This window comes from Neomonachus schauinslandi, chromosome 2, assembly GCF_002201575.2.
Source record: "Neomonachus schauinslandi chromosome 2, ASM220157v2, whole genome shotgun sequence".
In the NCBI taxonomy this organism is placed as follows: domain Eukaryota; kingdom Metazoa; phylum Chordata; class Mammalia; order Carnivora; family Phocidae; genus Neomonachus; species Neomonachus schauinslandi.
Window position 1 is genome coordinate 115,290,525 of NC_058404.1, and position 24,943 is coordinate 115,315,467.

Genomic DNA, 24,943 nt, shown 5'->3' on the forward strand with positions numbered 1-24,943 from the left:
ATGTCTTCTTTGCAGAAATGTCTGTTTATGTGTTCTGCCCATTTCTTGATTTTATTTTTTTTTTTCTTTGGGTGTTGAGTTTGATAAGTTCTTTATAGATTTTGGATACTAGCCCTTTATATGATATGTCATTTGCAAATTTCTTCTCCCATTCTGTCGGTTGTCTTTTGGTTTTGTTGACTGTTTCCTTTGCTCTGCAGAAGCTTTTTATCTTGATGAAGTCCCAATAGTTCATTTTGCCCTTGCTTCCCATGCCTTTGGCGATGTGTCTAGGAAGAGGTTGCTGCGGCTGAGGTCAAAGAGGTTTTGCTGCCTGTGTTCTCCTCAAGGATTTTGATGGATTCCTGCCTCACATTTAGGTCTTTCATCCATTTTGAGTTTATCTTGTGTGTGGTGTAAGGAAGTGGTTCAGTTTCATTCTTTGGTATGTGGCTATCCAATTTTCCCAACAGCATTTGTTGAAGAGACTTTTTTCCATTGGACATTCTTTCCTGCTTTGTCGAAGATTAGTTGGCCATAAAGTTGGAGGTCCATTTCTGGGCTCTCTGTTCTATTCCATTGATCTATATGTCTGTTTTTGTGCCAGTCCCATACTGTCTTGATGATGACAGCTTTGTAATAGAGCTTGAAGTCCGGAATTGTGATGCCACCAGCTTTGCTTTTCTTTTTCAACATTCTTCTGGCTATTCGGGGTCTTTTCTGGTGCCATACAAATTTTAGGATTATTTGTTCCATTTCTGTGAAAAAAGTGGATGGTATTTTGATAGGGATTGAATTAAACGTGTAGATTGCTCTAGGTAGCATAGACATTTTCACAATATTTGTTCTTCCAATCCATGAGCATGGAACCGTTTTCCATTTCTTTGTGTCTTCCTCAATTTCTTTCATGAGTATTTTATAGTTTTCTGAGTACAGATCCTTTGCCTCTTTGGTTAGATTTATTCCTAGGTATCTTACGGTTTTGGGTGCAATTATAAATGGGATCGACTCCTTAATTTCTCTTTCTTCTATCTTATTGTTGGTGTATAGAAATGCAACTGATTTCTGTGCATTGATTTTGTATCAATTTACTGCCACTTTACTGAATTCCCGTATGAGTTCTAGCAGTTTTGGGGTGGAGTCTTTTGGGTTTTCCACATAAAGTATCATATCATCTGCAAAAAGTGAGAGTTTCACTTCTTTGCCAATTCGGATGCCGTTCTTTTTGTTGTCTGCTGAGGCTAGGACTTCTAGTACTGTGCAGTGGTGATAGTGGACATCCCTGCTGTGTTCCTGACCTTAAGGGAAAAGCTCTCAGTTTTCCCCCATTGAGAATGATATTCACTGTGGGTTTTTCATAGATGGCTTTTATGATATTGAGGTATGTACCTCCTATCCCTATACTGTGAAGAGTTTTAATCAAGAAAGGATGCTGTACTTTGTCAAATGCTTTTTCTGCATCTATTGAGAGGATCATATGGTTCTTGTTCTTTCTCTTGTTAATGTATTGTATCACATTGATTTGTGGTTGTTGAACCAACCTTGCAGCCCAGGAATAAATCCCACTTGGGCGTGGTGAATAATCCTTAAATGTTGAGTCCTATTGGCTAGTATTTTGGTGAGAATTTTTGCATCCATGTTCATCAGGGATATTGGTCTGTAATTCTCCTTTTTGATGGGGTCTTTGTCTGGTTTTGGGATCAAGGTAATGCTGGCCTCATAAAATGAGTTTGGAAGTTTTTCTTCCATTTCTATTCTTTGAAACAGCTTCAGAAGAATAGGTATTAATTCTTCTTTCAATGTTTGGTAGAATTCCCCTGGGAAGCCATCTGGCCCTGGGCTCTTGTTTTGGGGGAGATTTTTGATTCCTGCTTCAGTTTCCTTGCTGGTTATGCGTCTGTTCAGGTTTTCTTTTTCTTCCTGGTTCAGTTTTGGTAGTTTATATGTCTCTAGGAATGCATCCATTTCTTCTAGATTGTCTAATTTGCTGGCATAGAGTTGCTCATAATATGTTCTTTTTTTTTTTTTTTTTTAAGATTTTATTTATTTGAGAGAGAGCATGAGAGGGAAGAGGGTCAGAGGGAGAAGCAGACTCCCCGCTGAGCAGGGAGCCTGATGCAGGACTCGATCCAGGGACTCCAGGATCATGACCTGAGCCGAAGGCAGTCGCTTAACCAACTGAGCCACCCAGGCACCCGCTCATAATATGTCTTATAATTGTATTTCTTTGGTGTTGGTTGTGATCTCTCTTTCATTCATGATTTTATTTATTTGGGTCCTTTCTCTCTTCTTTTTGATAAGTCTGGCCAGGGGTTTATCAATCTTATTAATTCTTGCAAAGAACCAGCTTGTAATTTTGTTGATCTCGTCTACTGTTCTTTTGGTTTCTATTTCATTGATTTCTGCTCTGGTCTTTATTATTTCTCTTCTCCTGCTGGGCTTAGGCTTTATTTGCTGTTTTTTCTCCAGCTCCTTTAGGTGTAGGGTTAGGTTGTGTATTTGAGACCTTTCTCCTTTCTTGAGAAAGGCTTGTATTGCTATATACTTTCCTCTTAGAACTGCCTTTGCTGCATCCCAAAAATTTTGAACAGTTGTGTTTTCATTTTCATTTGTTTCCATGAATTTTTTAAATTCTTCTTTGATTTCCTGGTTGACCCATTCATTCTTTAGTAGGATGTTCCTTAGCCTCCATGTATTTGAGTTCTTGCCAACTTTCCTCTTGTGATTAAGTTCGAGTTTCAAAGCATTGTGGTCTGAAAATATGCAGGGAATAATCCCAATCTTTTGGTACCAGGTTGAGACCTGATTTGTGACCCAGGATGTGGTCTATTCTGGAGAATGTTCCATGGGCACTAGAGAAGAATGTGTATTCTGTCGCTTTGGGATAGAATGTTCTGAATATATCAGTGAAGTCCATCTGGTCCAGTGTGTCATTTAGAGCCCTTATGTCCTTGTTGATCTTTTGCTTAGATGATCTGTCCATTTCAGTGAGGGGGGTGTTCAAGTCCTCTACTATTTTAGTATTATTGTCGATGTGTTTCTTTGATTTTGTTATTAGTTGGCTTATATAATTGGCTGCTCCCATGTTAGGGGCATAAATATTTAAAATTGTCAAATCTTCTTGTTGGATAAACCCTTTAAGTATGATATAGTGTCCTTCCTCATTAGAGAGAGCCTTTAAAAATCTGTATCTGAACATACCACACCACCTTTTGAAATTCTCCAATGGTTGCTCCTTGTAATTAGAATAAAACCCAAGTGCCTGTGAGGCCCAGTGGGGTCCGGCCCTGGCCTTACTCGTGGTCTCTCTCGCTCTATCTCTACTCCTCCCCCTGCTCTGACTTTCCTGGCCTTGGGCCACATTCGCCTTCTTTCCACTCCTCAAGGACTTAAAGCTCCAGGACTTCGTTTCTGCTTCGGACTCTGTACTTGCGCTGCCCCTCTGCCTGAACTATTTGATCTCCATGGCTGGTTCCTTTTAGTCATCTCGGGTTCAATGCCACCCTCCTCAGAGAGACCTTCACTGACTCCGTTCTCTGAAATGTCATTGAGTCTAATCCCTGGGAGCTGTGCTCCATTGCCCTGGTTGTTTTCTCTGTAACGCTCTTCATTAGCCAACACTTGTGTGGTTTCTGCTCGGTCTGTCCCACTAGAATGCAAGCTCTGTTCGAGTGAGGCCTCTCTCTGTCCTGTTTGCTGCTGCATTCCGCAGTGCCTAGCTCACGTACCAGTGCACGTACCAGTTACTCGATGAATACTGAATGAATGAATGGTTTGATGGATGGGGAAGGACTTCCTAGCGAACAAGTCCAGGTAGGAAGGGACCATAGCAGTCTAGGTGCATTATTAGCCCATAAACTGAAGCGAGGGGGTGGGGGAGGAAGGGTGAGCTTTAGCTGTGCTGTGGAAATGGACAGGTCCCAGAGGTAGCATCCCTCCTCACAGATGGCAGGAAAAGAGCATGAGTGAAACTGTGAGAAATTTGAGGTGGTGTGGAGATGGGAAGGTATGCGTTTGTGTCCAGCTCTATCATCATTACTTGGATTGCTCAAAAGTTTAGGATTGGAGAACACAGAGGCTGGGGTGACCCAGGGTTACAAATGTTTCTGTTCATCAGCATGCAACAACAGTGAAGAGAATGTTTTTGTTACTTAACAAGTCATAATTACTCATTTTGGTTTTGTTGGCCTTTCATATGTAAATATCATAGTTGTGTCACAGAGCCCTCTGAGAAGTTATACAATACATTGCGATTTTATTTTTTATTTTATTTTTTAAACTTAAGATCTTTTTTTTTTTTTTAAGATTTTATTTATTTATTTGACAGAGACACAGCGAGAGAGGGAACACAAGCAGGGGGAGTGGTAGAGGGAGAAGCAGGCTCCCTGCTGAGCATGGAGCCCGATGCGGGGCTCGATCCCAGGACCCTGGGATCATGACCTGAGCCCAAGGCAGACACTTAACGACTGAGCCTCTCAGGCACCCCTACATTCTAATTTTAAAGCGTCTCTAATCCCAATTCAGTTGATACAGCAAACAGATTTACCATTGGCCTTAAGATGAGGGTAACTTGCAACTATATGTAGCTCATATGAGAAATGTTCATACTTATTTTGATCTTGGTTTCTATTTAAAAAATTTCTTTCTTTTCTATTAGATGGTTATGGAACAAGGAGATTGGCTGATTGGAGGAGATCTTCAAGTCTTGGACCGAATTTACTGGAATGATGGTCTTGATCAGTATCGTTTCACTCCTACTGAGCTAAAGCAGAAGTTTAAAGATATGAATGCTGGTAAGACATGGATCTCATTATCTAACATGGGACTACTTGAAGTCTCTGCCTGATGGGGAATTTCCAGAAGAATTTTTCCATTGCTTACTAAAGTGTAAAAGAGAATGTTGAGTAAAGATAAATGCAGGATGAAATATGTTGGAGAGGTAGTCTATCTAAACCTGCCTGGGTAGTTTTGTTATATTGGTGCAATTTGATCTAATGTTATTTTGTATACTGTATGGGAGATGGTTGCCAATAACAAATTGACCTTTTATTTGTGTATTATTATTATTTTTTTTAAAGATTTTATTTATTTATTTGAGAGAGAGAATGAGAGACAGAGAGCATGAGAGGGAAGAGGGTCAGAGGGAGAAGCAGACCCCCCGCTGAGCAGGGAGCCCGATGCGGGACTCGATTCCGGGACTCCAGGATCATGACCTGAGCCGAAGGCAGTCGCTCAACCAACTGAGCCACCCAGGCGCCCTTATTTGTGTATTATAAAACTTATATGCTAAAGCTGAATAGAACTATGGAAGAGAAATTATTTGAGTAATTCACTCATATCATTGTGCTTTATATTTCAGAATATCTTATGAGTCTAATATGTCACTCTAGAAAGTAATAGAACAATAATATCATGCTGGCTGTTCATTCAGCAAATGTTTGTTGTGCATCTTTATGCCAGGGTGCCAAGTGCTGGGGATCCATAAGTAAGTAAGACAGGAGCCTGTGGTGTAGAAGAGAAGGACTTTAAACGGATAACAGGAAAAGTTGTTGAAGAGTAGGTTAGTAGTGGTTTCAGAGTTCTGGATTAGCATGAAATGGAGTAGTAGGAGAAGAATCTGTAGATGCTGTTCTTTATAAAGTACTCCAGGGCAGGGATTTTTATACCTGACAGCTTGCGATTAGCAGGTCTTTTACACAGAGGTAGGTGAATGATGTGTTTATTCTGGTGCACCCATACTCACAAATCCAAGCTCCCATGTCAGGCACCCACATTACTTTAGAGCTTGGGAGGCTTTTTTAAGATCTGAAGAATTTGAAAGATCCACTACAGAAGAGGTTAAGCCCTAAACCTTGGTGCCGCTTTTTAAACATATTTTCTGTGTAGAAAGGGAGTGGGCAGGGCTGAGAAAAGTTAATGTGGTGGCTTTTTAAGGAGCTAGCTGGCTACCCAGCCATATTTGTTAATCAGACGCCCTCTTTAGAGTGGCTACAGAAGCTGGGCAAGAGCACTTATTTCAGGAGTTGCGTCTAGCTTCTGTGAACTCTGGTTCCTGCTTCACTTCCTAGAAGTCATGTGGTTGTGAAGAAATTACTCTCTTCTCCAAGTCTCACTTCCTTCGGTTGTAAAGATGAGGACAGTAGTAGTACTTAATGCATAACATTTTATTTTATTTTATTTATTTTTTTGAACGATTTTATTTGTTTATTTGACAGAGCGAGAGAGCACAAGCAGGGGGGACAGTAGAGGGAGAGGGAGAAGCAGGCTCCCCGCCAAGCAGGGAGCCCGATGCAGGGCTCGATCCCAGGAACCTGGGATCATGACCTGAGCCGAAGGCAGACGCTTAACCATCTGAGCCGCCCAGGTGCCCCTGCATAACATTTTATTTTAAAAAGCAAAATGAGGGGCGCCTGGGTGGTTTAGTCGGTTAAGCATCTGTCTCTTGATTTCAGCTCATGATCTCAGGGTGGTGAGATTGAGCCCCATGTCGGGGCTCTGTGCTGAGCATGGAGCCTGCTTAGGATTCTCTTCTCTCCCTCTCTCTCTTTGCTCCTTCCACCCCCATACTCACTGTCTTTCTCTCTCTGAAAAAAAAAAGAAAAAAGAAAAAAGTGAAATGAGATCATTGTGTAAGGCACTGTAGATAGTACCTGGCCCATGGTAAGAGGTTAACGTGTCATAATTTCTGAGTCTGAAGCTAGGCTGACCTGTATTTGTGTAAAGGTTAAAGAAAGAATATCTGTTTATTCTTAAACTCTCCTGTACTTTGCTGATATTTGAAATGAGAGCTTAAAATAGATCAGGAACTGGAGGCCACAAACTGTTCAGAGCTGTGCAGTTCCCACTCAGCCCGCCTGCTCGGCCCGCCTGTTTCATTCACAGTTTCTGCTTGGCCCCTATACGGTGTCTGAGCATTAGGACCCCAGGCCTCCTGCCCCTCCTTAACTTCACTATCTCTGGATTTGAAGCATAGCTTAAACTACTTGTGCAGGAGTTTCTCTGAATGCTACACTTGATGCCTGCCCATACTATAGTGTTTGCTTCTTTTTTGCTAACATGTTTTGGGCCCAGTCATAGGGAAATATATCGTGATTGCTCTAAGTCAGTGAGGGCACCTCATTCACTGAAAAGAGAATTTAAGGGTCCTTGTGTAAGTCTCTTCTGCCATTGAGATATAAGAGTGAGGGGCTTCTAGAAAAGGGTTTTCTTCTTTTTTTTTTTTTTAAAGATTTTATTTATGAGAGCGAGAGAGAGCGCGCGTGTGCGTGAGTGGGAAAGGGGCATAAGGAAAAGCAGACTTGCCTTTGAACGCAGAGCTGCCACCATGGGGCTCGATCCCAGGACCCGGAGACCGAAGGCAGATGCTTAACTGACTGAGCCACCCAGGCGCCCCAAGAGTTTTCTTCTTGATGAGAAACTGGCTTAGGACAAAAAGTCGTCTTTCCCTGTCTTTTCTCTTCCTGCTTCAGATGCTGTCAGGGAAGGGGACAGTGTTTCGAGCTCTGGTAACTATTTTCTATCTGTGAGAATCCATGAGAATCTTAGGCTGTCTGTTTCTGATCCAGTCCTATTGTCCTCTGTATCCAGATTTCTAATTCAAAGACTTAATGTATGTTTGAATTATTTAAGACACTTCTAGTTGGATCTTCTTTCATTTGCAACCAGAATTATCTGAAGGTTTAGTACATACAGGCTTTTGCTTTTTTTTTCTGGTGAACAAGAATATGTTTAATGGAAGATGTGCTGAGCCCACCTCATTTACTTTAATTTTTTGCCAAAATTTGAATTCATAACTGTAATTCATGTTAGTAAATTAGTTGTTGGCACTGGTGAGGGGTCTTATCAAGGAATTATTCATAATTGGAGTCTTCAGTATTACATCTGTTTTTCACTCTTCTTTCGGAGCCAAACATTTTAAATCATTTAGAGAACTTGTTGCATAATGAGTGATTGCAACTTTGTTTAAAGTAGCTGAGAGCCAGTTATCCTTACATCAGACAACAAAGATTGTGGGTATTATTTTGTTTACTTTTCCATTTTGGACTAAGGCAAATAAGCAACAGACCCAGGAGTTTCCTTTGTAGTTCTTGTTCCCTCTTAAATTTGGGAGCCGTTAACAAGTCCTCTGCTGGGTGTCTGTGTCACGTACATAGTGCAAGGAGAGAAAACGGAATCTTTATTTTTTCTTTTACCAGGGGTTTCTTTTCCCACCTCTTCCTCTTCTCCCCTCATCTTTGAAGAATTTTGATATCGCACGTGGGCTGTTGTCTTGTGTTCATTAGTGTGATCGCTTTTGCTGTTCTGAGACCGTTCTGTAGCTGGAAGGTTTGAGTGGTCTTTGATAGCCACATCAGTGATTGCAAGGTGATGCTGTTCCAGAGGGCAGGTTCTTTGAATCACTGATGGTTGACCACTGTCCTGGAAAGGAAGAACGGATCTCACTTAAGCCAAGTAAGAGCCAGTTAGTCTTTATTGCACACAGAGTATTGCTCTCTTGCCGGATTACCAAGGGAAAAGTTGACCTAACTTCTTTCAGGCTAGTACTGGTATCACAGTGTTGAAGAAATCTTTGAGAAGGCTTTGTAGAGTTGTTGAACTTACAAACACATTTTTTATTTTATTTATTTTTTAAAGATTTTATTTATTAGAGAGAGAGCACAAGCAAGGGGAATGGCAGGCAGAGGGAGAAGCAGGCTCCCCGCTGAGCAGGGAGCCCAATGTGGGCTCCATCCCAGGACCGTGGGATCATGACCTAAGCTGAAGGCAGACGCTTAACCGCCTGAGCCACCCAGGTGCCCCCAGACTAGTACTCTTACACCCCAAAGTATGGCAGCAATAAGTTGTTTTCCATTCTCAAGCTTAGAAATGCTTTTAAATTGTAGTAAAAAAAAGTTGAATATAAAGCTTTTTGTCAGCTGGGCTCTGTGCTTGCTTATTCTCCATTCCCTTTCCTGTCTGTTCTGTCTTGTGTCTGTGTGTTGGGGTTGGGGGAGGTACCCTGGGGGGGGGGGTGGACTGTATTCTGCCTCCATCGGGTGGGAAACATTAGCAGGTAACCAAAGAATACAGAAAGTTTGGGGGAGCTCTTGCCCCAGTAGCATCCTGCTTCAGCACTGTGATTCTGGCCATGCCTCCATGCCCCTACAGCCAGCTTCCAGTCACTGCCCCTCCTCATGGCTTCAGAAACACTCTCTCCTTCCAGTGCCCTCAGGAGTGGTAACAGGATGCAAAGCTGCTAGTCCCCAGAGGTCTCAGCAGTCCTTTTGGGTTCCCTTAACCCTGACCAGCACTCTTGAAATACTCGCTTTGTTAACTTATGTTGAGAGCCTCATCTGAGTATGCCTTGACCAGACTGATGGAGGCTCCCCACACTTTGGATTACAGTATCTCCAGCTCACTGCCATTTATGGTCAAGAAAGTCTAGTGCCTTCAGAGACTTTCTGCTTCTGCCTCAGCCTTCTCATGTATCATTCCCAGCTTTACCTAAAATATCCTTCTAATGTCTCCATCCATTCATTAAAATGTAGTTTGTTGGGATCGCCTGGGTGGTTCAGTCGGTTAAGCGTCTGACTCTTGATTTTGGCTCAGGTCCTGCATGAATCCAGGGGACTCCGTGCTCATCCTCTTCCCACCACCAGGAACAACTCGTGGTTGCCATTTCCTTCCCCTGTCCCAAATCAGCACATGCTCAGGAGAACCACCTTCTGTTCTTCTTCCCCTCCCATCTTCTGGAAGGAAAGAGATCAGACCATACTGGTTTCCATAGTGTGTTGGCTGCTGGACTGGAGGGAAAGGGATAGAACCTGCTATCCCTGGGCTATCCCTTTCCTTAGACATGAAATATAGAAGGGATAGGTTTTGGGGGTTAGACCTGCGTTTGGCTTGAGTAATGGTGAAGGTGGAAGGATTGAGGAAATGGGGACAGTAATGAGCAGTATATATTGAAATGCTTTCAGTCATAAGTTGCTCTAACTGATGAATTGGACTGTCTGGATTAGAGATGCAGCTAACAGAAGCCATCTGTGTGTGCACGGTAATTGAATCCAGGTGAACGGGTAAGTTTCCAGAGTGAGTCCATGAAGAACTTCATAGGACCTAGCAAATGAACCTCTTGCTCCAAGAGGGACCACAAGATGTCAGAAACAGGTGATTGACCCAAAATGGCCAAGCAGAGTATAAAATGTCATACATATATGATTACAAGTGTGTAAAAACAAATATATGAGGAGAAAACTAGGAGATTGAGCAAAACAACCAGAAACAGCTATATGAGGATGGTGCATTTATAGGTGATCCCCACCCCCTCCCAAATGTCTTCAGTGTTTCATAGTTTTTACTTAAAAGGATAAAGAAAAGGCTGGTGTCACAGTTAGCAGGCCCTGAGGCTATGAAGATGTGGGGTTGGGTGCGTTGTCAGAGGCAGTGGGGAGGACGGGCAGGTGTCTCTTGGATTTGGCAGGGGTCTCATACTCATGAATTAACAGCAGGAAGGAATTGGTTGAGTGAATCCAGTCCTGTTCTTCCATCACTTGATCCTTCACCCTGTCACCAAACTTATCTTCTGAAAACAAAGATGCAGTCCTGTGCTGTTCGAGTTGAAGGACATATTTGCTTTTATCACACATTTATTCTCTGATTAGTGGATGCTTGCTTCTCCTCTCTGACTGGATTGTAAGCTCCTGGGCCCAGGACCGGTTTCACCGTTGTTACCTTAGGATGGCATATCTAGCACGGAATTTCCATTCTGTCCCAAGCTGGTTTCTTCCCTGCCCCTGCCTGCTCTGGGGGCTGCATGGAGTCTGGTTAGAAGAGGGGACCGGTTTGTAGCTGAGTCTGGTGAAGAGGTGATGAAGTTTGACGCAGGGATACAGGGATAGTAGAGCCCGTGTGGCTGAGATGCAGGGACAGGGTGATTCACTGCTCGTGGAGGTTGAGGGAGGGAATGGACTCCGAGGCCCTGAGCTGGATAATGGTGCTGTGCTCTGCGAGCGGGGTAGAGGGGGCCTGGAGGCCCACAGGGAGGCCGGCAGGGAGGCCGGCAGGGGTGGAGACACAGGTGGCTGTGGTGTGCTAGGAGGCAGGTGGGGAGACCGTGTGGGGCTTAGGGGAGAGTTTTGGTCAGAGGACGCATATTGGAGCCACTAACAGAGCCGTGCTTGGTGACCTCAGGTGTGGGGAGCGTGGGATGGGGAGAGGTCTCAGGGAGGGGTACGCCTGTCTTCACTGTTGCCGCACTGTGACCCCCATTCACCAGCGTGTAGGTTGTGGTCCGTCCGATGAGCCTGTCCATATCCTGGGGTGGGGAATAAATGAGTGTGTGGAATGGATGGTAGAGTTGGTGGAAGTTTTATTTTATGTGGAAATGTGGGAACATGTTCCTCAGCCACAGTCTTCCAATTTTGCTGTCTCTCTACTTGCTCTGCCCTCCCCCACGTCAATCCTGCACGGTCCTGTGCAGACTGATTTTCTGTAAAACATGACTGATTCGCTTATAGCCCCTGTTCGGTACACGGTATCCTTCCTTAAGCTGGCATTCAAATTTCTCCATAAGAATCTTGTGCCAGGTTTTGGATCCATCTTTGACAAAATGGATGATTCTCTGTTCCCCAGATGCGTCTCTGCTTTCCTGTCTTCACGCTTTTGCTCACACCAATCTGCTTGGTTGCAGTGCTCTTTTGACTTCTATCAGCCACATTTCATTTGTCTTGCAGAGGTCAGTAAACAACAGCCTCCAAGCCAAATCTGGCCTGCTGCCAGTTTTTATGAATAAAGTTTTATTGGGAAAGGGCCAGTCTCACCGGTTATCCATCGTCTGTGGCTGTTTTTGCACCCCTACCGCAGGGTTGGTATAGTTGTAGCGGAAACCTCCATGGCCTGCAAAGCCTAAAATATTCACTCTGGCTCTTTATGGAAAAGGTTTGCTTTATACATGGTGTCAGCAGCTTCGCAGTGTACCCTCCAGAAGTCAAGATAATAGAATTCCTGGTCTTTTCCCAGGAACATGGGGACAGAGGGCCTAGAAAGAGATGGAGATCATAAATGTCAGTATTAAATTCCAGTCATCTTGTAGATCACCTCCCATATTCAAGCACAGTTGAAACCATGGACTTAGGTAGAACAGTCTTAAACTAAGCCTAAGGAATTATAAGTGGAAAGGCAAATATTTGATACCAAGAGTCATGTGACAATGTGGAAATCACCGTCCTTTAGAGAAAGAGGATGAGGATGTGAGGCTATAAGTATCAGTGGCCCCAGGTCCATTGTGACCCATAATTTTTTTTTCCATCCTTGATGGAAAATTGATGGAGGAAAATTTAATAGTGATGCATATTGGGTTGTGTTAGTTGGGACAGCACCCTGGGAATGTAAGCTTCCAGTGGATCAGGTACTCTTATTACATCGTTCATCCACGTAGGTTCTCTAGTGGAGAAACCAGATGGTAGGGATGAAAATACAGTCTGGACCTAACAGACAGTTAAAACCATTTGTGCAATTCATTGATAAATAGTTAAAAGGGATTGAATAGAAGTTTAGGAAAGACCTGGTAATATTGGCAAGAAAAAAATGGGCAGACAGATCAAATGGTCATTGGATTTCTGAGTAGAACTGATATTAAGGAAATAATTCTACCTGGAAGAAATTTTGGCAGTAAAATCCTTTATATGCTGCTAATGTGAACTTTTCCTAAGTCATCCATCTTCACTTTATCTGTTAAATGTCCAGTGTGAAGCTAGATTAATTCTTTTTGGAAAGAAAGCCTACATAGATAAATTATTAGGATCTGTGAAATATGTGTATTTGAGACCATTTATTTTATATGTTTCCTTTTGCACATCCTGTCATATAAATAATCCTGCCAAATGGTGATTTTACAAAATCAGATTTGACCTGATTGAAGTCTAGGCATGTAGTCCTCATATACCTGAGATGTAACACCCAGGGGTCCTATGCAAAGATGGACGCCTGTTCCTGATTAAGGAGGACAAAAGCTAATGAGCACAGAGCTAATACGTCCTCACTTTGGAGACATTAGCTGAGAGTGTTAGTTTGTACCAGAGTGGACCTTCAGCCACTGGTAGAACAGTGGGTTCGGTTTCTTGCCAGGAATATCTAGATGTGTTTTTTTCTCTTTTCTTTTCCTTTTTCCTTTTTTTTTTTTTTTTTTAAGATTTTATTGATTTATTTGACAGAGAGAGAGAGACAGCGAGAACACAAGCAGAGGGAGTAGGAGAGGAAGAAGCAGGCTTCCCGCTGAGCAGGGAACCCAATGTGGGGCTCGATCCCAGGACCCTGGAATCATGACCCGAGCTGAAGGCAGATGCTTAACAAATGAGCCACTTTTCTTTTCGTCCCTCTTTTCTTTTCTCTTCTTCTCTTTTCTTTTCTTTTTTTAAAGAATGAATTAAGGAACTTAGATTTACAAGGGACCACAGTATGCATCTCACCATGCTGGGTGCTTTATATTATTTTGTCTTCATAACAATAACCTTAGTATCATCCCCATTTCAAAAATGTAGGAAGTGAAATTCAGTCCTTAAAGGCCACAGTCCATGGCTAGAAACTGGTGTACTTATGATATGAACCCATAAATAACCCGGTTCTAAAGTAATGCTTCTTTTGGTACCCTGCATATATCTTCTCTTTTAGAACTTGTTATGGAAAGTTTCAAACTTAGCTACTTGTAAGTAGAGATCATAGTATAATGAATCCCTGTGTGCCTCTAGCCCCGCTTCAGTAGTTATCAACTCTCAACTAATCTTGTTGCATCTTTACCCCCCTCCCTACCTCACCCCTGCATGTGGTTCTGAAGCAGAGCTCATATCCCCTTTATTTCATCTGTTTGAGTACTTATCTCTTAAAGGTAAGGACTTTAAAAAGGACAGCCATGATACCACTTTTGCAGCTAAATAATAATAATAATAATAATAATATAATAATAATAGTTAATAGTCTTAATATAATCAAATATCCACTCAATGTTCAAATTTCTAATAATTTCATAGTAGTCACTTTTTTTAATAGTTTGTTTGAATCAGGATCTAAATAAGGACTCTGCATTGTATTTGCTTCATATGTCTCTTGTCAAATTTTTTCACTTTGTTTTTTAACTTTTTATTTTGAAATAATTTTAAATTTACAGAAAAATTAGGATACAGAATAGGACCAAGAACTCCTATATATTCATACAGAATCCATAGTTACTAACATTATACTTCATTTGCTTTCTGGTTCTTACTCTCTTTGAAAGTTGTGGACATGATAGAATGCCTCATTATCCCTTAGTATGTCCACATGCATTTCCTAAAAATAACAGTCTCTTATCTAACCGTAGCATGCTCATCCACATCCAGAAAATAACATTGGTGTAGCACTGTCTAACCCCTATACTCCATTCAAATCATGCCATTGTCCTAATAAGGTCCAGTATAGCAAAACCAACAGCAATCAGGTTTTTTCTTTGCCACCTTTCCTTTCTGGTTTAGGACTCAGTCATGTCTCTTTATAGTCTGCTTCAGTTTGGAAGGGTCATTTAGTCTTTATTGTGTCTTTTACAACCTTGACATTTTTTAAGAGTACGTATCATTTACTTTGTTGAATGTCTGTCAGTTTGGATTTATCTGCTGTTTCCTCACGATTGGGTTCAGAGTACACATTTTGTCGGAGATACTATCAAAGCAGTTGTGAGTTGTCAGTGCATCATATTTGGTGGCTCACAATTTTGATTCATCCTGAACTTTTGTTTTAAGGTTAACTTCTTTAAAAAAGTTTACTTTTGGGGCACCTGAGTGGCTCAGTCAGTTAAGCGTCTGCCTTTGGCTCAGGCCGTGATCCCAGCGTCCTGGGATTGAGCCCCTCATTGGGCTCCGTGCTCAGCAGGGAGCCTGCTTCTCCCTCTCCCTCTGCCTGCCTGTCTGCCTACTTGTGATCTCTCTCTCTCTCTCTCCCCCCCGTCAAATAAATAAATAAAATCTTTAAAAAAAAAAAAAGTTTACTTTTGTCTCTTGTTTAAGATTGTGTTTGCCAGAATTTTCTGCTATAAAGTTAACAAGTTATTTTGTACTTAATAACTAAAAAGTATTTTGGGGGGGGAGATTTTGAAACTATAAATATCCTGTTGTTACCAAACTTTTACCCACTAGTTTTTTTAGCACATTACAAATACGGCCAAATGGTGATTTTTCTAATTGTCATTCTTCCTATGTTTATTAGTTGACCTTCTACCAAAAGGTAGAGTTTCCCCTTCTCTCCATGGTTTATTGATTTATTTTATTCTTTATGGACTCACAGATTCCTATATTACTCAGTAGGTTACAATTCATTACTATTATTATATATGTTGATGTTTAACTTGGCCTGGGTTGGCCGTTGCGGTTAGTCATTGGGTCAGACTGGTTGCTATAAACTTTTGACATGTCCCCATCATTTTTCGAGCACTTCCTTTCTTTATGATACACAAGATGTCCCAGCTCATGTTGTAAATTCCTTGCCCTAGCCCTAGAATCAGGCATTTCGCCCTCGGTATTTAGAATGTAAGATTTGTGCTTTTGTTTGCTCATCGTCATTGGGTAGTGGTTGCTTATAGGACCTTTCAGTGGATAGAGCTAAGAAATGTACATTATGTATAGGCATACAGGCACTTAGGTACCAACACACATTTATATTTATTCCTGTCTCCTCAGTGTAACTGAAAACCGTGAGCTCGCGCTCATACTTTCAGTCTTAATCTGGCACCACATAGTCTATTCTAACCTTTCTCCTTTCTGTATTTATGCCTTCCATCTCCTGCAGTTGAGAATCCTGGCTCCCATTATCCTCGCTTACGTATTTGCTCTACCTCACTGTGTGTAAGTGGTCTCTCAAACAGGCTGTCTCCTGGGGCCCTGGGGCTTTCAGGCTTGTGCTGGGCCAGAGTCCTCTCTCTCCGGTGTGAGTCTGGAGTCTGTCCCCCACCCCCCATCAGTGCAGTGACTCACATTGGCCTAGGAGGAGGATACATTGATGCTCAGTAAGTGTGTCTATTGTGAGCAGACTGTTTATTTAAAGTATTTATTTTATTTTTGCGAGAGAGAGAGAGGGAGAGAGAAAATGAGGGGGGGGGGAGGGGCAGAGAGAGAAGCAGGCTCCCCGATGAGCTGGGAGCCCGATGTGGGACTCCATCCCAGGACCTCAGGATCATGACCCAAGCTGAAGGCAGACGCTTAACCGACTGACCACCCAGGTGCCTGTGAGCAGGCTGTTTATAAAAAAATGGGTAGCATAACTCTGGAAAACAGTATGGAGGTTCCTCAAAAAGTTGAAAATAGAGCTACCATATGATCCAGCAATTGCACTACTGGGTATTTACCCCAAAGATACAAAAGTAGGGATCCGAAAGGGTACATGCACCCCGATGTTTATAGCAGCAATGTCCACAATAGCCAAACTGTGGAAAGAGCCAAGATGTCCATCGACAGATGAATGGATAAAGAAGATGTGGTATATATACACAATGGAATATTATGCAGCCATCAAAAGGAATGAGATCTTGCCATTTGCAACGACGTGGATGGAACTGGAGGGTATTATGTTGAGCGAAATAAGTCAAAAGGAGAAAGACATGTATCATATGACCTCACTGATATGAGGAATTCTTAATCGCAGGAAACAAACTGAGGGTTGCTGGAGTGGGGGGTGGGGTGGGAGGGATGGGGTGACTGGGTGATAGACACTGGGGAGGGTATGTGCTCTGGTAAGCGCTGTGAATTGTGCAAGACTGTTGAATCTCAGATCTGTACCTCTGAAACAAATAATGCAATATATGTTAAGAAAAAAAAAGAAGAAGGTAGCAGGAGGGGAAGAATGAAGCAGGGGAAATCGGAGGGGTAGACGAACCATGAGAGACGATGGACTCTGAAAAACAAACTGAGGGTTCTAGAGGGGAGGGGGGTGGGAGGATGGGTTAGCCTGGTGATGGGTATTGAGGAGGGCACATTCTGCATGGAGCACTGGGTGTTATGCACAAACAATGAATCATGGAACACTTCATCTAAAACTAATGATGTAATGTATGGGGATTAACATAAGAATAAAAAAAAAAAAGAATAAAAAAAATGGGTAGCATAAAGTGAAGGGAAGAGAGGAGAGAGCTAAGTGAGTGACAAGACTTAGGCCAGAATCAGAGTGGATAAGTAAGGTCAGGCAGTAATCTCCTAAATGGGGAATTATACCTTCTTCATTTGTACTTTTGTGAAGGACTGGAGTATATACAATAGAGTCAGGAAATAAAATTGCTTCTTGCTCCCAGGGGTGGGGGAGCTCTGGAGTTTTACTTAAAGATCAAAAGGGATGTTTGAGGATTTTTTTTTTTTTTTTCAAAGTAGACTCCATGCCCAGCGTGGAGCCCAGCACGGGTCTTGAACTCATGGCCCTGAGATCAAGACCTGAGCTGAGATTGAGAGTGGGATGCCCAACCAGCTGAGCTACCCAGGCACGCCCTGTTTGGGGATCTTTTTATATCCATATATAAAACAAAATTTGAAGTAAATTCAGGGTAGAAAAATTTTCAGGTTTGTACCCCTCTTCCCATCTCCTTAAAGCAGAATAATTTTTTTTTAATTTTTTTTTATTTTTTATAGATTTTTATTTATTTATTTGACAGAGAGAGAGAGAGCGAGAGCAGGAACACAAGCAGGGGGAGTGGGAGAGGGAGAAGCAGGCTTCCTGCCGAGCAGGGAGCCCGATGTGGGACTCGATCCCAGGATCCTGGGATCATGACCTGAGCCGAAGGCAGACGCTTAACGACTGAGCCACCCAGGCGCCCTAAAGCAGAATAATTTTAAATGCTCATATATTTGTATCAGGACTTTCTTTGTACCTTATATCAGCTATTTCTTGGGTGAAAACTAGCCTTGTTCGTGTTTAAAAGGTAACTTGAGAACTTCAAAGCATAACAGTAATGCTGTAAATCTTGGAATATCACAGGATGTGGTTCCCCCCCCCCCAAGAAGCCCCCAAACCCCTGGTCAAGTAGGGTGCTACAGATTTCCTCCTGTGGCCTTTTGTCATCATGATAGAAGAGGGTCAGAATTGACAACAGATTGGGGAAGACGTTTATACTATTTGGCTTAAAATTGTTAGGAGAGGGGAAGATATTCTTCTCTCTGAGTCAGGCTTGGATCAGCATGGCTTGATGCTATACCAGATGTTGGCAGGGCAATAAAATACAGAGCTCTTCTAACTGGGTTACCACTCTGTTCTGTGAAATTCTCTGTGACCCCAAAGAACCATGCTTTCTGAGAATGTCTCCTGATAGCAGGCCCCATGCAGAGTAGAGCCAGGGTTGTAAGCAGAAGATACAGAGTTAACCAGTTTAATTCATCTAGCAGTTTTCATTGTTCGGGTAATAGCAGTGGGTCTATGTAAGGGATAGTGTTGTTGCTAAACTGTAACCCCAAATCCAGACCTGGCATCACAAAACAATGTCGGGTTCCAGTCAAACAAAGTAATCAGTATAAATGAGCATATTTGGATAGTAAGTAAATTTTTAAAACTATAAATTTCTTTCTGTCTTTTTTTTTTTTTTTAAGATTTATTTGAGAGAGAGAGAATGAGAGACAGAGAGCATGAGAGGGAGGAGGGTCAGAGGGAGAAGCAGGCTCCCCGCCGAGCAGGGAGCCCGATGCGGGACTTGATCCCGGGACTCCAGGATCATGACCTGAGCCGAAGGCAGTCGCTTAACGGACTGAGCCACCCAGGCGCCCCATCTGTCTCCCTTTAATAAAGCAGTGTCTTAGGTCCTATGTAGGGATTGACCTGGTGTGTAATTAAGGCACAGGCCAAGCACTTACATCCATTGTAAGCACTTAAACCAGGAAGTTGGGACCAGAAAGTCTGGTGGTTATTCTCGCATGCCACGAATGCAGAAAATAGTTGTTGCAAATCTATGACCATTGTGTTAACACATCCTCAGGCATGTAAGATTTGTAAAGTAAAAACATGGCAGAAGGATAGGTCAAGTTGGCCTTGGAGTAAATGGTCAAAGCAGGACATGTTTTTTACCAGTCTCTGATTGTGGGCTCCTCTGTTTGCTTAATCCCATCAGACTTCAGGAAGAATTGCTTGTCCTTTGGAAGGTAAGACGTTATATTCTTGACTCTGGAAATTCTCTTTTCAGATGCTGTCTTTGCCTTTCAATTACGCAATCCAGTGCACAATGGACATGCTCTGTTAATGCAAGATACCCATAAGCAACTTCTAGAGAGGGGCTATCGGCGCCCTGTCCTTCTCCTTCACCCTCTTGGTGGCTGGACAAAGGATGATGATGTTCCTTTGATGTGGCGTATGAAGCAGCATGCCGCAGTGCTGGAGGAAGGAGTCCTGAATCCTGAAACAACAGTGGTGGCCATCTTCCCATCTCCCATGATGTATGCTGGGCCAACTGAGGTAGACTGCTTTTAAGATTTTCAGTGCAGGGTGCCTGGGTGGCTCAGTTGGTTAAGCGGCTGCCTTCGGCTCAGGTCATGATCCTGGAGTTCCAAGATCGAGTCCCACATCGGGCTTCCTGCTCGGCGGGGAGTCTGCTTCTCCCTCTGACCCTCTCCCCTCTCATGCTCGCTCTCTCTCTCATTCTCTCTCTCAAATAAATAAATAAAATCTTTAAAAAAAAAAAAAAAAAAAAAAAAAAAAAAAAAAAAAAAAAAAAAAAGATTTTCAGTGCAGCAGAAACCACATTTACTAACACAACTAGTGTTGATTCTCCTCTGACCTGTTGGTCTCTTCCAGACATTGAGCATGCCTGGAGTACTCTCATGCTCCTATCGGGAACGTTCTTTATTTATTTTATTTTTTTTTAAAGATTTTATTTATTTATTTGACAGAGAGGCAGCGAGAGAGGGAACACAAGCAGGGGGAGTGGGAGGGAGAAGCAGACTCCCCACTGAGCAGGGAGCCCGATGCGGGGATTGATTCCAGGACCCTGGGATCATGACCTGAGCCGAAGGCAGACGCTTAACGACTGAGCCACCCAGGCGCCCCTCGGGAACGTTCTTTAGAGGTGACTCCCAAAAGCAGTCTTCTTGGGAACAGGAAGACAGGGAGAGGCTTCTCTTGCTGTTTTTGTGGTTCTTGGTCCCAGTTTTGTGAAGGAGGGAACGCTCCCTGCAGATAGAGGGCTGGGTGAGCTTGGGAAGGTGTGACAGAGGCGCCTCTGAAAACTTTTGGCCCCGTTTACAGGCAGAGCTCTGGTAATACCCATCTCAGCTCTTTAACAAAGTACTGTCATTCTTCCCCAGAGACAGATTGGGTCTGATTTTTGCTGCTTCTGAATTTTGGAAGGGCCAAAGGTATTTCAGTGGGAAGGTAAGCATGGTACCCTTTAAAAAACATTCAGAAGACATTTTTCATCTTTTGTTTTGCGAGACTGGTGCATAATAGAGTCAGGAAGTAAAATTACTTCTTGATACTGTGTGCGGAGAGGGTTCTGGAGTTCTATTTAGTGGTCAAAAAGAATGTTGTGAGATCTTTTTATGACCATACATATAGACAAGGACTTATTCAGGTTTTTGCTTCAAGGCCGAATAGGCATTCAAAAATGAATGACCTCAAAAACAGTGTGTGGGGAATTCCTAGCCAGCTTCTTGTTGAATTTTCAAGATAAAGAATGGAATGCACATTATTATTGCATTCTTTTTCAGCCCTTGAAGGGAGATGGATTTATTTAGATTTATTTGGGAGGCAGACCCTCTTAAAAAGGATCTAAATAGTTTTTATATATTCTGTGATGTCTTTCTCGAAAAAAGTTTAGGAAATCCAAGCGTGTTTGGCTATTCTTTAGGCTCACGCCTAAAAATTTAATGGAGCTTAGTTGTGGGTTTGTATGCTCTTACTGTCTCTTTATCCAAGAAAAACAAAGAAAAGATAATAATAATAAAAAACCCTGAAAGATTAAAATGTATTTGACTCTTCTCTTAGATCCAGTCTAAATAATGCATTGGAACTTCAGTAGGTCAAGCTCCTCATACTCTTCTTCCCTCTTTGTTGGTATCAAAGGTTCAGGAGAATTAGGCAGGGGATCACCCTTTAAGTTTCCTATACACCATCACGACTTCTTCAAAGAGGAACTACATTGTCTTGGAGATAAAGTGACAAATTTTCTTCCGGTAGTTCTCCAACCGTTCCTTTGGTGCTGTCTTCATCATCATCATCATTTTAAAGGAATCATTTGGTCTCAAATTCTCCAGAGTTATAGGATGAATGGTTTTTAAAGTGGGAGTGACCCAAGCAAGTTCAGGGTCAGGAATAGGCCACCTGGGAAAGGAAAGGGATTTACCTTCCCAATTCATATTTTGTCCCCTTTGTGTTTCGTTTCTTATTCCCTATCTAAAAGGGGAAGAGAGATGACATTTTAACTAAACTGAAAATTGTTTTCAGAAAGGCGAAGATGAGAGGATAGATAAATAATAAAAGTAGCCAAGCTGTGCTAAAACAGATTATTCTTTCCTGAGAGAACACCACAAAGAATTAAAGCATGCTGTCTTGTCTACATTGGAAAGATTCTTACGTCTTCTGATTTCAGAAGCAGGTGTGTTTCTTAAGAAAGATTCAAAGGTGAAGGTACACAAAGGTACCTTTGGGGTGCTGCTAGCATTTTGGCTTCCCTGAGAGCTGTGTTTTTTGCAAGCATAGCTGACTGGTCAGTGAGCTGGCTGCAGCAGGCCCTTCCGTGGCTCAGAGTTGGTGCCTGTTGCTTCCCACCAGGACGTGGTCTGGTGAAGACAGTCCAGCCCTGCCATCGAGGAGTGGCGGCATGGTTCTGGTTTGCCCCCAGATGGTTTGTAATCTCAGGCTAGGCTTCTTTAGACTTCTCTGGGTTATGTTTGAGTGTACCATAAATGGTTATTTAACTGGTGCACAAGGAGGTTGGACTAAATATTGTTGAAAGGTCTGTTCCAGGGCATTTTCTAGTTTGTCTCACTTTCTTTTAACTTCATATTTAAGTATAGTATACATGGGAAACAGTACACATTTCATAGATGTACAGTGAAATGGATTTCTCCCATTTGAACAGTCATACAACCAGCATCCAGACTTTTAAAAAAAAGACTCTTATCTGCATCCTAGAAGCTGTCCTTCCTGTCTTTCTGTTCCCTCCCTGTTCTCCCCCAGTGGTCCCCAGTATCCTCATTTCTCACCTCATGAATCCAGTTTGCTTGTGCCAAAGCTTGGATACTCTGAGAGTGAGATTAGCCTTAGGGAAATTTATTGGTGAGAGCCCTTGGGATCAACGCCTGTGAAGAGGAAAGAGAGGAAAGGGAGTGGGATTGGGCAGAGGGAAGAGTGAAGCTGTGGTTCAGCCTTAGTGGAAGCCTCAGTTGCCCGTGTGGAGTTCTGGAAAGGCCCGCAGAGATGTTCCATGTTGCACAAGAACTAGGCATTCATGCCCTGGTGTGGAGCAGCGATTGGCCGCCCAGGGAACGGGTGTGCCCTCGGGCCCGGCTGCTGTCTGCGCGGAGGCCGTTTCTGAAGAGGGCTGACAGCTGCTGAGTGTGTGCTGGCCCCTCTCCCAGACGCTGGGGAATAGTCCTCTTTTACTTTGGGGGGGGGGGGGGGGGGGGGGGCGGACACCTGAGGGTTGCCTCAGTGTCCGGTCCAGCCTTTGTGTACCTGAAATCCTGCAGCATATACTTTCTTGTGTCTGGCTTCTTTCACTTTACATTGTGTTTCTGGAACTCAGCCTTCGTTGTGTATCGTTGGTTGTAGGTCGGTCGTTCTCAGTACTCATCATGTGACTCCACCCAGTACTGTGGGTGGGCGTGTGGGCAGTTTCCAGTGCTTTGCTAGTAAGAGTAGCGGTGGGATGGAGATTTTAGTGCATGTCTTCTAGTGGACGTTTATGTCATTGTATACCGAGCGGTCGCATTGCTGGGTCGTGGGGTATGCGTTTGTTCAGCTTAGTAAATGCTCGCAGTGGATTTTCCAATGTGGTTGTGCCATTTTACTCTCCCAAACGAGAAAATAAGTATTTCCTCATACTTGATTATCTTTTTTTTTTTTTTTTTAAGGATTTATTTATTTATTTGAGAGAGGGGGGGAGAGTCGCAAGCCAACTCTCGGCCGAGCGCGGAGCCCAACCCTGGGCTGGATCTCACCGCCCCGAGATCACGACCTGAGCCGGAACCGAGAGTCGGACGCTTAACCAGCTGTGCCACCGAGGCGCCCCTTGATGATCTTTTTCGTTTTAGTTAGTTTATTCCTTTAGCCTGACTCTTCAGCCACACATTTTCTAATAATTTACTATTTCTTAAGCAGCCTCAAAAATGTTTTCATTGAACCGGCTTCACTGAAGAGGAAATGGAGAAGCAGTAAATGAGTTGTATTTATAGATAGTGATTGAGAAATAGAATATAAAAATAGCTCATTTTCAGTGAGCTTTTACTGTATCTGCCTGGCAATATGTCAAGGGTTTTACTTGTATTAGCTAACTTAATCCTTACAATAACACTAAGACGGTAGGTATGATTATTATTCTCAGCTTACAGATGAGGAAGCGGAGGTAGAGCTGTTAAAAAACAGGGGCAGAGTGGGTGGTGGTGGTAGGGGGTGTTCAGTGGATTGAAAATCACCAAGAGGAAAACATCAGAAATTACAGGCAAGGGCGCCTGGGTGGCTCAGTTGGTTAAGCGACTGCCTTCGGCTCAGGTCATGATCCTGGAGTCCCGGGATCGAGTCCCACGTCGGGCTCCCTGCTCAGCGGGGAGTCTGCTTCTCCCTCTGACCCTCCTCCCTCTCATGCTCTCTGTCTCTCATTCTCTCTCAGATAAATAAATAAAAAATCTTTAAAAAAAAAAAAAAAAAAAGAAATTACAGGCAAGAGATGATTGTGGTTAAATAGACCTTGCAGGATTCTTGCTGAAAGCAAGCCAGCTGATCAAATATCACTTAGGGGGTGGTGGGGAAGAAGGATTTGAACACGTGTCGAGGATAGGGAGTTTCTGCTAGCAAAAGTTTTGCTAAAACTGGGTAGCACAGGCCCTACATGGATGGACACTGAGGGTCGTCGGGCTTTGAGGGCTTGGAGGAATCTCACTAGAGTTAGGTCAAGCAGAGAGACCCTAGAGTCACTAAGCATGACTGCAGAGCTGGGACCGAAACTCAGGCCAGTTTAATTCCATGGCCTGCTGTTTTCTCCAAATCTCTCTGCCACCTGGAAGTCTCTAAGGGGCCTGTGGTGGGTAGTGGGTGGGAGGGCAAAGAAGTCAGGTGTCTGCACAGAGCTCTCAGGTTTTCTAGAAGTGTGTGAAAGCACCTTAAAATTGCATCTGCCTATAGATCTCTATTTGGAGTTAGGAGCTAAGAGGTGTGGATCTTGTCAGGAAGCACTGGATCTGGTACCTGAGCAAAAGGCAGTTTTTAACTTCTGAACTTTTAAAGAGCAAACTAGAAACTCTAGTAAACCTCTCTGTATTTTAAACCCTTAAATGTTTTACTGATTTATGACCTGGCAGGATGTAAACGGTTAGATTGAGTGGCTTGTGAAAACTATCCATTTCTTTTTCTCAAGTGCCCCCCTTGAGTGTTTGACTTATTTGGCTTATTCACAGCCTTAAGTGAAGAATTTTTTTGTAATTAAAAAAACATTCATTTTTGTAGCTTTTCCAGTGACATCAGGAAAAAGTCTGCCAGTAATGCTTATTTGCCAACTAATAATAATAAAATAAAAACAATGACTCTCCTTTAATCATTTTCTGTAGGTCATTTAGAAGGCATTGGTACCAGATTTGTTTCCCTAGCACAAATGCTTTTCAGAGCAATGAGCAGCTGTGAAGCCTGTCTGGTTCTCAACACGATGCCCCTGATTTTCCAGTCTGTAAAGATTTAATAGCTTTGATTCCTAAATTCCATTTTAGAAATTGGGTGGGTGGGGGGCAGCATGTGGAGGGAGAGTTACTTTTCTAATGCTGAAAAGGTGTTCTATGTGTGCATTTTT

The 24,943-nt window shown here is 42.9% G+C and overlaps 1 protein-coding gene across 5 annotated transcripts in view; it reads left to right on the forward strand.

Moving 5' to 3' along the window:
* PAPSS1 (3'-phosphoadenosine 5'-phosphosulfate synthase 1) overlaps positions 1 to 24,943 on the forward strand; it is a 100,480-nt gene that overhangs the window by 50,395 nt on the left and 25,142 nt on the right. For all 5 annotated transcript variants that reach the window (XM_021684512.1, XM_044912647.1, XM_021684514.1 and 2 more), the window contains exons 9-10: positions 4,637 to 4,772; positions 19,133 to 19,401. In XM_021684512.1, the coding sequence (XP_021540187.1) occupies positions 4,637 to 4,772; positions 19,133 to 19,401 (405 nt within the window). The remainder of the gene's footprint in view (positions 1 to 4,636; positions 4,773 to 19,132; positions 19,402 to 24,943) is intronic.